Source organism: Leopardus geoffroyi, chromosome A2, assembly GCF_018350155.1.
Source record: "Leopardus geoffroyi isolate Oge1 chromosome A2, O.geoffroyi_Oge1_pat1.0, whole genome shotgun sequence".
NCBI lineage: Eukaryota > Metazoa > Chordata > Mammalia > Carnivora > Felidae > Leopardus > Leopardus geoffroyi.
Genome location: NC_059331.1, coordinates 154,141,259 through 154,153,914, shown reverse-complemented (window position 1 = coordinate 154,153,914; position 12,656 = coordinate 154,141,259). Strand labels below are relative to the sequence as shown.

Below are 12,656 nucleotides of genomic sequence, written 5' to 3'. Positions count from 1 at the left end.
GGCCATTCCGGCAGAGTACCTTTCAGACTTCCCAGGGTACCGCTGTCCCCACGTCCGTCACCTCCTCCACTAGTCTGTGCTCCCTGGGATCCCAGTAGAGGTGCCGGCAGGGGAGGGGGGAAGAGAGAGTGGCGGAGATCCCAAGACTGATGTCCTCCGACTTGTTCCTGTGTCAGTGTCTCAGAACATCCTTTCACGTGGAGTGCACAGCACGTCTCTGCCAGGGGAAGTGTTTCTTAATTCTTACGGTAAACTGAAAGATCTGTTTCTGAGCACTTGGTATGGCTTTAAAACAAGTGTCGTTTTCTAAAAAGGCACTTTTCCAGCCTGTGATAAACAACTCTAAATGTTGCTGGACAGTAACCTAGGGAGATTTTTGTTTCATTTGGTTTCATTTGTTTCATTCAGTGTCCCTCAGTGACGAGGGACACTGCTCATAGGTGACAGTCAAGTCCAACATGGCTGAGCTGAGTCTCACATGGCATGTGGCTGGTTGGCCCTGGCGGTTTACCCAGAATTAAAAATTGCTGTTTCATGTCACGGAACTGCGTCTCATGAATAGTTGATACTACAAATACCATATTTGTGAATGTTGTTCATTGTTCCTCAAGCATCTGTGGAGTTTAAGATTTTTTTTTTGTACAGCTCAGCATGCTTTGAAAAGTCTTCGAAGTTCGTTATACCCATCTGACTGTTTTACTCAAAGTCACTTTTATTTTCATTTCTTCACCTTCCTGTTTGACGGTTTAATAAGAAATTGAAGCTTTAAAAAGAGGAGCTATTACATGTTTGCTTATCTTTTGCAGTTTTCTAACTTTCTGGACAATATATACCTTTATAATGTCAACAAGGAGCCAGTTTAAGCCTTTTCGAAACTTGTAATAATCGGTGGATAGTGATCCTTTATGGTTTCCTAGGCATTTATTATAGGTTGCATTGTCTATCAGTCAACAACAAAAATATCTCTGGATATCCCACAGGATTTCCCATATTTTACAGGTGCTGTACTTGTAGTGAGTTTTCTTTCTCCTGTTAATTACTGCTCATTTGAACATTGGTGCATATTACATATCCCAAACAAAATTCAGACAGCTTCATCTTTAATCTAGAAGAATAGAGAAATGGTACATATGAAATATTTGAAGAGGAAGTTATTTTCTAATAATTTCTAATAAGAGATTAAGTTGTATAAAAATTTGTCATAGAAAATATTAAGATATACTGGAAGAGTTACCTTTTGACTATTTAAAATAATCGAATATGTATATGTCTAAAAATTACTAGAAACAAAGGAAAATAGAATCCAGGGAAGTATTCAGCAGGTATGCCCATGAGGTATTTTTATGAGAGGATGATTCAAAGAAATTGATAAGTGGGCAGACTTCAGAGCCTAAATGGACAAAGGACAGGAAGGATGAATTCACGGAAGGAATATGTGTGTGGGGTGTATATCACAGGAAAGTAAACATGAAAGATGCCCACTTTTGAACATGACTGAAGAAATGCACTTTAAAACCATGGGGAGACACCATTTCAGTCGTGAAACTGTTTTCGTAATAACGTAGCAGGACAACATTAGCATCCACTTTCTTCTTCTGTACAGTGGGGGTAATGTGGCTGTTGTGTGGATTACAGAAGATAACAGGTGCAAAGTGCTCAAAATAGTGCCTGACGTGTTGCAAACTTTCAGTGAATATCAGCTGCAATTATTATTAGTATATTTCCAGTGGTGGTATAAATCATTAAACATTGGGAAAGCAGCTGGGCAGGATGACTTACTAAGCTTTGCATTTGCTAATTCTACTTTTGAGAATCTAGGATCCTCCTCCCCAAGGAAATCCAAATATTGGGGAAAAACGAGTGCAAAGGTGTTTATCAGCACATTATTCGTAATAGAGAATTGTGAGCCCTCTAAATGCCTAGTAATGAGGGGATCAGTGCATAAATTGTGCAGCTGTTTATTATTAATTAATTAATTAATTTCATTTTAGTTTTTTTTTTTTAAATCCCAGTATACTTAGCATGCAGTGTTATATTAGTTTCAGGCATACAATATAGTGATTCAACATTTCTATACGTTACTCAAGTCTTCATCAAGAAAAGTATACTCTTTTTAAAAAATTTTTTTAAAATGTTGATTTTTGACAGAGAGAGAGAGAGAGAGAGAGAGAGCATGAGTGGGGGTGGGGCAGAGAGAGAGGAAGACAGAATCCGAAGCAGGCTCCAGGCTGTGAACTGTCAGCACAGAGCCCGACGCGGGGCTCAAACTCACAGCCCGCGAGACTGTGACCTGAGTCGAAGTCAGATGCTCAACCGACTGAGCCACCCAGGCGCCCCAGATACTCTTTTTTATTAAGTTTATTTTGAAAGCGTGTGCACATGCATGTGCTCATAAGTGGGGGAGGGGCAGACAGAGAGGGAGAGAGAGAGAATCCCAAGCAGGCTCTGCGCTGTCAGCGCAGAGTCCCCCATGTGGGTCTCGAACTCACAAACCGTGAGATTATGCCCGTGCCAAGATCAAGAGTTGGACTCTTAACTGACTGAGCCACCCAGGCGCCCCAAGATAAGTGTCCTCTTAATCCCCCTCACCCTTCCCCCCAACCCCCTCCCTTCTGGTAACCATCTGTTCTCTATAGTTAAGAGTCCGTGTTTTTGGTTTCTCTCTTTTTTTTTTTTTTTTTCTTTGTACGTTTGTTTTGCTTCTTAAATTCCATGTGAGTTAAGTGATACGGTATTTGTCTTTATCAGACTGACTTGTTTCACTTAGCAGTGTACCCTCTAGCTCCATCCATGTTGTTGCAGGTGACAAGATTTCATTCTTTTTACGGCTGAGTAATATTCCATTGTATATATACACCACCACTTCTTTATCCATTCGTCTATTGATGGACACTTGGGTTGTTTTCACAATTTGGCTATTGTAAGTAATGCTGCTATAAACATAGGGGTGCATATATGTTTTCAAAATAGTGTTTTCATGTTCTTTGGGTAAATAGTAGCGTATTTCTATTTTTAGATCACACGGTAATTCTGTTTTTAATTTTTTGAGGAATCTCCGTACCGTCTTCCACAGTGGCTGCACTAGTTTACGTTCCCACCAGCAGTGCACAAGTGTTTTTCTCCACATCCTCACCAACACTTGTTTTTTGTGTTTTTGATTTTAGCCATTCTGACAGATATGAGGTGATATTTCCTTGTGGTTTTGATTTGCATTTCCCTGATGATGAGATGTCTGTTGGCAATCTGGATGTCTTCCTTGGAGAAATGTCTGTTCATGTCTTCTACCCATTTTTGACCTGCATTATTTGTTTGTTTGTTTTGGTGTGGAGTTGTGTCAGTTCTTTATATATTTTGGATACTAGCCCTTTATTGGTTATGTCATTTGCAAATATCTTTCTCCATTCTGTAGGTTGCCTTTTTGTTTTGCTGATTGTTCCCTTTGCTGTGCAAAAACTTTTTATTTTTATTTTATTTTATTTTATTTTATTTTATTTTATTTTATTTTATTTTATTTTTTAAGTTTGTTTATTTTGAGAGAGGGAGAGACGGGGGTGGGGTGGGAAGGAGCAAAGAGAGAGGGAAAGAGAGAGAATTCCAAGCAAGCTCAGCACTGTCAGCGCAGAGCCTGACATAGGGCTCAAACTCATGAACTGTGAGATCATGACCTAGCCAAAATCAAGAGTGGGATTCTTAACTGACTGAGCCACCCAGGTGCCCCCAAAAGCTTTTTATTTTGATGTAGTCCCAATAGTTTATTTTTGCTTTTTTGCCCTTGCCTCAGGAGACATAGCTGGAAAAATGTTGCTGTGGCCGATGTCAGGGACCTTACTGCCTGTGCTCTCATCTAGGATGTTAATGGTTTTAGGTCTCACAATTAGGTCTTTAATCCATTTTGAGTTTATTTTTGTGTATAGAAAGTGGTCCAGTTTTATTCTTTCGCATGTAGCTGTCCAGTTTTCCCAACATCATTCGTTGAAGAGACTTTTTCCCATTGCATATCCTTGCTTCCTTTGTTAAAGATTAATTGACCATATAATTGTGGGTTTATTTCTGGGCTCTCTGTTCTGTACCATTGATCTGTGTCTGTTTTTGTGCCAGTACCATACTGTTTTTATTACCGCAGCTTTTTAGTATATCTTAAAATCTGGGATTATGATACCTCCAGTTGTTTTTTTTTTCTTTGTCAAGATTGCTTTGGCTATTTGGGGTCTTGTGTGGTTCCATACCAATTTTAAGATTATTTGTTCTAGTTATGTTGAAAAGTGTTTTTGATGTTTGTTTAGTTTTGAAAGAATGCAAGCAGGGGAGGGGCAGAGAGAGAGTGGGACAGAGGATGTCAAGCAGGCTCTGCGCTGAGAGCAAGGAGCCTGATGTGGGGCTCAAATCCATGACTTGTGAGATCATGACTTGAGCCGAAGTTGGACACTTAACCAACTGAGCCTCCCAGGCACCCCTATATTGCTGTTGATAGTATGGACATTTTAACAGTATTCGCCTAATCCAGGAGCATGGAATATCTTTCCATTTGTTTGTGTCATCAGTTTCTTCCATCAATGTTTATGGTTTTCAGAATGTAAATCATTCACCACTGTAGTTAAGTTTATTCCTAGGTGTCTTATTCATTTCGGTGCAGTAGTAAATGGGATTTTTTTTCAAACTTCTCTTTCTGTTACTTCATTATTAGTGTATGGAAGTGCACTAGATTTTTGTGTATTGATTTTGTATCCTGTGACCTTACTGAATTCATTTATCAGTTACAGTAGTTTTTTGGTGGAACCTTTAGAGTTTTCTATGTTTAGTAGGTATCTGCAGGTAGTCAAAGTTTTACTTCTTTCTAACTGATTTGGATGCCTTTTATTTCTTTTTGTTGTCTGATTGCTGTAGCTAGGAATTCCAGTACAATGTTGAATAAAAGTGATGAGAGGGGAGCCTGGGTGGCTCAGTTGGTTGAGCGTCTGACTCTTGATTTCAGCTCAGGTCATGATCTCTCCGGTTTGTGGGTTCAAGCCCCCTGTTGGGCTCTGCAGTGACAGCAGGGAGTCTGCTTGGCATTCTTTCTCTCTTACCCTCTCTCTATCTGTGCCCCGCCTCCATTCCCTCTCCCTGTCTCTCAAAATAAATAAATAAACTAAAAAAAAAAAAGTGGTGAAAGTCAACGTTCTTGTCTTGTTTTTCCTGATCTTAGGGGAAAATCTCTCAGTTTTCCACCACTGAGTGTGATGTTAGCTGTGGGTTTTCATATATGGCCTTTATTATGTTGAGGTATTTTCCTTCTAGACCTAGTTTGTTGAGGGTTCTTAGCATGAATGGATGTTTTACTTTGTCACATGCTTTTTCTGCATCTGTTGAAATTATCATATTGTTCTTATCCTTTCTCTTGTTGATGTGATATATCACGTTGATTGATTTGGGAATATTGAATTACCCTTGCATCCCAGGAATAAATCCCACTTGATTGTGGCAAATGAGTTTTTTAATGTGTTGTTGGATTTGGTTTGCTAATATTTTGTCGAGGATTTTGTATTTATGTTCATCTGAGATATTGGCCTGTAGTTTTCTCTTTTTGTGTTGTCTTTATCAGGGTAATGCTAACCTCACAGAATGAGTTTGGAAGCTTTCCTTCCTGTTTTTTGGAATACTTTGAGAAGAATAAGTATTCTTTAAATGTTTGGTAGAATTAATCTGTGAAGCCATTTTTTCATAGACTTTTGTTTGTTGGGAGCTTTTTGATTACTGACTTGATTTTATTATTGGTAATCAGTGTGCTCAAATTTTCTATTTCTTCCTGATTCAGTTTTGGGAGGTTATTTGTTTCTAAGAATTTATCCATTTCTCCTAGGTTATCCAATTTGTTGGCATATAATTTTTCGTAATCTCTTAGAATCCTTTGTATTTCTGTGGTGTTGGTGTTATTTCTCCTCTTTTGTGTCTGATTTTGTTTATTTGAGTCTTTTTTTTTTCTTTTTGATGAATCTGGTTTAAAGGCTTATCAGTTTTGTTTGCGTTTTGAAAGAACCAGCTCCTGTTTTTCATTGATCTGTTCTATTATCTTCTTAGTTTCTATTTCATTTATTTTTGCTCTAATATTTATTATTTTCTTCCTTTCATTGGTTTTGGGTTCTGTTTGTTCTTTTTCTGGCTCCTTTAAGTGTAAGCTTAGGGTATTTATTTGAGATTTTTCTTGCTTCTTGAGGTAGGCCTATATTGCAATAGGCTTCTCTCTTAGATCAGCTTTTGCTGCATCCCAAAGATATTAGGCCATTGTGGTTTTTTTTCTTTTTTTCATTTGTCTCCCTGTGTTTTTTGATTTCCTCTTTGATATCTTGGTTGACCCAATCATTGTTTAGCAACATGTAATTTAACCTCGATGTATTTGTGGTCTTTCCATATTTTTTCTTGTGGTTGATTTCTTGTTTCATGGTATTGTGGTCAGAAAAGATGCATGGTATGACTTAAGTCTTTTTGAATTTGTTGAGACTTGTTGGTTTTGTGGCCTAACCTGTGATCTATTCTGGAGAATGTTCTTTGTGCACTTCAAAAGAATTTAACCTTCGTGTATTTGTGGTCTTTCCATATTTTTTTCTTGTGGTTGATTTCTAGTTTCATGGTATTGTGGTCAGAAAAGATGCATGGTATGGCTTCATTCTTTCTGAGTTTGTTGAGACTTGTTTTGTGGCCTAACCTGTGATCTAGTCTGGAAAATGTTCCTTGTGCACTTGAAAAACATGTGTATTCTGTTTTGGGATAGAATGTTCTGATATATGTTAAATCCAAGTGGTCTAATGTGTTATTCAAAGCCACTGTGTCCTTGTTGATTTTCTCTTTGGATGATCTATCCAACAATGTAAGTGGTATGTTTAAATTCCCTACTCTTATTGTATTACTATTGATACTTCCTATATGTTTATTAATAGCTGCTTCCTGTATTTGGGTGCTTCTATGTTGGGTGCATAAATATTTGTAATTGTTATATCTTCTTGTTGGATTGTTCCCTTTATGACTATGTAGTGTCCTTTGTTGTCTCTTGTTACAGTCTTTGTTTTAAAGTCTATTTTGTCTGATATAAGTATTGCCACCCCAGCTTTCTTTTCACTTCCATTTGCATGATAAATATTTTTTCGTATCTTCACTTTCAGTCTGCATGTGTCTTTAGGTCTGAAATGAGTCTCTTGTAGGCACCTTGTAGATGGGTCTTGCTTTTTTATCCATTCTATCACCCTGCATCTTTTGATTGGTGTATTTAGTCCATTTACGTTCAAAATAATTATTGATAGCTTTGTACTTACTGTCATTTTGTCACTTGTTTTACAGTATTTTTGTAGTTCTTTTCTGTTTTCGTCTTCTCTTACTCTCTTATCTCGTGGTTTGCTGGTTTAATTTAGTGATATGCTTGAATTCCTTTCTCTTTATTTTTTCATATTTATTACTGGTTTTTCCTTGTGGCTACCATTAGGTTTATATAGAATATCTTATGCATGTTGCAGTCTATATTAAGTTGATCATCACTTGAAGTTGAACCCATTTAGTTGAACGCACTAAATTTTTACTCCTCTCCCTCCCGTGTTTTAGGTATATGGTGTCATATTTTCCATCCTTTTATTTTGTAAATCCCTTGACTGATTTTTATGGTTGTGCTTAATTGTAGAGCTTTTGTGCTTCCTATTTTTCTTATTCGTGCTTATGTTCTCTTGTTTCCACTCAAAGATCCCCTTTAACATTTCTTGTGGGGCTAGTTTAGCGGTGGTGACTTTCTTTAACTTTTGTTTGTCTGGGAAACTCTTTGTCTCTCCTTCTATTCTGAATGATAACCTTGCTAGATAGAGTGTTTCTCGGTTGCAGGTTTTGTTTTTTTTCCTTTCAGCATTTTGAATATATCATGCCACTCTCTTCTGGCCTGCAAAGTTTCTGTTGAAAAGTCCACTGATAGCCTTATGGGGTTTCCCTTGTATGTAACTGTTTTCTTTTCTCTTGCTGTTTTTAAAACTCTCTTTTTATCACTACTTTGTGCCATTTTAATTACTATGTGTTTTGTTGTGGACCTCCTTGGGTTGATTTTGTGGAGGGCTCTCCATGCCTCCAGGATCTGGATTTTTATTTCCTTCCTCAGATTTGGGAGGTTTTCAGCTATTATTTCTTCAAATAAATTTCTGGCCCATTTTCTCTCTCTCCTTCTGGGATCCTTCTAGTGCAAATCTTGTTGTACTTGATTGTATTGCTGAGTTCCCTTAATCTATTCTTATTTTTTATCCTGTTGAGTTTTTTGTTTGTTTGTTTGTTTTTTTTTTGTTTGTTTTTAATTTTTTCAACGTTTATTCATTTCTGGGACAGAGAGAGAGCATGAACGGGGGAGGGGCAGAGAGAGGGAGACACAGAATCGGAAACAGGCTTCAGGCTCTGAGCCATCAGCCCAGAGCCCGACGTGGGGCTCGAACTCACGGACCGCGAGATCGTGACCTGGCTGAAGTCGGACACTTAACCGACTGCGCCACCCAGGCGCCCCTGTTTTGTTTTTTTAAAGAAGACCTGGCTAGCTACATGCCAGGAAACCAGTTCCCTTTATTAAAATAAAATTAGAAATATTAAGGACTATGCCTTCTGACTTGTATTTTTACAACAAAGATGGTGTAACATATTAAGAGAGATCAATACATCTGCAGAGGCAAAGAAAGCTTTACCAAAACATGAACCACTAAGAAAGAAAAACTAGACATATGTGACACAGCATGTTGAAAATGGTTAGGATTTAAAAGAAATTAAAAAAAAAAAGAGTGGAACCTTTCAGGGTTCCTGGCACACTGCTGCACTTAGGGCACCTCTTTGGATGGACTCCTGCCAAGGGCATTTTGGAGGGGGTGTGTCTGCAGGAGAATGCGGGAATAGGGTGCCTGGTATTAGCAAGGTTTCTCAGTTCTGCCCTGGGAGGAACCTGGGGCCACTTTAGAGAGGTGCTAAGAGTGGGTGGGAGCGGGTAGGTCCACAGAAGAGTGCAGGGGTGCAGTGCACTGTTAGCGAGCTCGGTGGAGAGTATTTGTGCTGCACTGGTTCCCGCAGGTGTCACCTATATAGGCTGAGGGGCAGGGCAGGGAAGTGACACCTTTATATCCCAGGCATTTTTCAAACTGCTGCTTCTATGCTGTATCTAAGTGGAGCTGTTTGTTGTCTTGTCTCTTTAAGGGTGGAGACTCAGTTTCCTCTTGCCCTCTGACTACCAGAGTTGAGTCTGCGTGTTTTTAAAGTTTCGGGTGTTCAACCCCACTGATTGTAAGAATTCATGAAGTTAAGCTCCTCTGGTTTTTCAAAGCCAAATAATAAGGGAGTTTGTCTTCCCAGTTCGAGTCCCCTGTGCCTGGGGTGCCTGGTGTGGGGTCTGCTCCTTACCCTTTTCTGTACTTGAAGTGACCCTCCCTCCTGAGGACAATCTGGAGGGTCCGTTTGGTTCCTGACCATGCCTCTGCCCTCCCTACCCTTTTGGATATGGCCTCTTCACTATGTTTAGTTGTGGAGAGTCTGTTCTGCCAGACTTCAGGTCGTTTTCTGGGTTATTTACACTGATGTGGGTGTTATCTCGGTGTCAGTGTGGGACGAGGTGAGCTCAGATCCTTCTATTTCGCCACCTTCTCTGGAAGTCCCCAAGTGTGTAGCTATTTAAAATGAAGAGCTCAAAAGGAATCAGAAAGAGAGGATTTAAGATTTCCCAATTGCCTCTTATGTTTATGGTACTTGACCTATTTTATCTCTTTCAATTCTGAAAATAACATCATGAAGTGGGTGTTTTTTCCCCATGTGAGAAATGAGGCATCAGGGCTCAGTGGGAGTGGTAGCCGGCTGCCCAAGGTGACAGGGCTGTCACTGCCGGGGCTGGAATGCAAACCTAGGCTTCCTGGGCGTGATGCCCCACTTGAATCATGGGGAAAGCCCATGCCGTATTGTTAAGTAAACAAAGCAAGATACAGAATTGTGTCTCAATTATGATTTCGACTACCATTGCACTTTTAACACAAAGGTATGCTTTTCTGTCTGTGCGCTTGTGTGCACCTTGGTAAATGCTGGGGAATAGCGTGCTACATTTTTGTTCTTTGCAGGATTTGCTCAACCAGTATCTGTTGAGCAAACCGTACTGATGGTCCTAATAATTTTATTTTTTTAAGTTTGTTTATTTATTTTGAGAGAGGCAGTGCAAGTGGGGAAGGGGCAGAGAGAGAGGCAGAGAGACAGAATCCCAAGGAGGCTCTGCACTGGCAGTGCAGCGTGGGGCTCGAACTCACAAACTGCAAGATCATGACCTGAGCTGAAGTGGGATACTTAACTGACTGAGCCTACCAGGTGCCCTGGTCCTGATAATTTTAATCAATTTTATGAAACTTCAGTAATTGGCAAGAGCTCTTCTGGGTACATTGCTCTGACAGGAGCCTAGCAGGTTTTTTTTCTGACCTTTAGCATTTAGTTATTGCAGATCCAAATGAAACTGTGGCATTCCTTTGTTTAAAAACATGTATTTGGTTCATGGAGGCTGTTACTTTGACAGCTAGAGTAGGAGAAGGCTGGAAGAAGGAGAGGGCCGCCTTCCCTACCTCTGAAATCTCTGAACCTCGTAGGGCCAGTCTGCACAGCATAGACAGATTTGATGATCCTGGGAGCATTTGGGAACAAGTATTTGATTTCCCAGAGCGTAAAGGTCACTTTTTTTGTCTCCCTTAATCTATGGAGTAGGGGTATATCCATATTGCATAAGTTGATGGAGTAGGAAAATATGTCATTTACAGCCTGGCCTTCATAGCTCCCTGAGGCTACAGCATGTCTACGTGTAGAGAATGAGCTGTAGAGAGACTCCTGGCTTTGCCATCAGCACAGCTCCCTGAAGAGGCTGGGTGGGTGGCTTTAAAATTTTAATTATGACATGCCTAAGTTGTGGAAACAGTGTAAGTATAGTGAACATAAATGTACGTAAACATTCTGAAATTAAAGAAATACACACCCTGCCTTTTAAGAACAAATACATACTGTATTTTCTCTCCTCGTGAGTCTCAGAAACACGAGCACACAGGAGCCAGGTTTCAGCTTTCTCCAAAACCTTTCCCTTCTTTCTTTGGAATCAATAAGATCATCCTTCTTTATAACCTCTTGGAAATGAGTGGAAAGGCCCTCTGCTATAGCCTTTATTCCCCGTCCTCTGATGTCTATATATGAATATAAGAACATCACTGTTAGGCACCGTATTAAACGGAAGTAAGAGGAACCAAGAAATCCACAGTCCGTTTTTCCTAGGAAGTATCATCCTCTGGAGATGGAATTGGGGCCGTGTTTGAACAACGCTTGTATCCCTTGTCCGTAAGGAAGATCTGTAGTCAAAACCCAAGCGTCTTGCCAGGCGACTTCGCTTCTCAACAAGTGTTGACCCAAGTGCCCGCTCTGTTCCTTCAGGCTCCCAGATTCAGCACCTGACACAGGTGGGGATTGCAAGCAGAATTGGAGCCCAGCCAGTGGAAATCCCACCGAGCAGAGGCGGCCAGTATGGGGGACCAGGCTGGCCTTCCTACGGGGAGGATGAAGCGGGCCGAAGAGAGGCTGTGAGTATCTTGTGTGTGGGTCATCACGGAATAATCACTTAATTTAGCTGCTTCTGCCTCTGCTTTGAGGATCGCTCTTTAAAACCTACATACATAAAAGTTGTAACTAACTCCCTCACTTTTTTCTCCATAAGTGTATTTTTGCCTGCAGTTTTTAGATCATAAATTCCCACCCACCGAGAGGGGGAGAGTACTGGCATTGAACTTTTCAAAAGTGTATCATCTTTCTTGAGGCAGATTTTAGACTTAAAGTAGTGAATTTTTGAAAATAACCTTGCAGAAAAAGTAATGAAAGTGATGTTCATTACATTAAAATCTGGACAGAGACCTATAAGTAACAGCTACTTTGAAAATTTTTCCAATTTTTTTATATTGTGGTAAAACACACATAATACAAAATTTACCATCTTAACCCTTCCCAGTTCCCAGTTCAGTGGTTTCAAATACATTCATGATGTTGCACAACCATCACCCCCATCCATCTCCTTGGCATTTTTCATCTTGTAAAATGGGAAGTGTGTGCTCATTAGACACTAAGTGCCCTTTGCCTCTCCCCCAGCTACAGGCAACCACAATTCTGCTTTCTGTCTCACTGATTTTAACTTTCAAGTAGTGAATGTGAACCTGTAGGTGACTAAAATCTGGACTTGATCTTTGGTGTTACTGTTGTATACACGTGTATGATCTCACGTGCCTACTTGCTCACCATTTGTGCTTTGTTGTGGGCTAATCAACGTCATATCCATTATGACCCCCACGAGATGCTTCTGCCGTAATCTCACAGGTTGGAGCATTCCAAGGCATAGGGTTTCTTTTAGAGGCTTCTCCTTGCTTTGACTGCTCCTTTGTAGGAATGGAGTCAATACGGGCACAGGTAATTTCCACAAATGATTTCCTTCATTTTTCTCAAGACTTTTACATGCATTTATGTGTCTTTCCAGCAGATACACTAAATTCTTTTCATGGCCAGATGGTTCTACTATTCAGAGAAAGAAAATTAACTCCAGAATGTAATTTTCCCCTATCAGATAGGCTCTTATACTTAGAATCTCAGGTGTCTACTTGACATTTGCTCACACTTTTCTTTTT

The 12,656-nt window shown here is 39.9% G+C and overlaps 1 protein-coding gene across 1 annotated transcript in view; it reads left to right on the top strand.

Moving 5' to 3' along the window:
• KIAA1549 (KIAA1549 ortholog) overlaps positions 1-12,656 on the top strand; it is a 154,989-nt gene that overhangs the window by 135,260 nt on the left and 7,073 nt on the right. Inside the window, exon 20 of the mRNA XM_045496408.1 lies at positions 11,422-11,567. Within this exon, the coding sequence (XP_045352364.1) occupies positions 11,422-11,567 (146 nt within the window). The remainder of the gene's footprint in view (positions 1-11,421; positions 11,568-12,656) is intronic.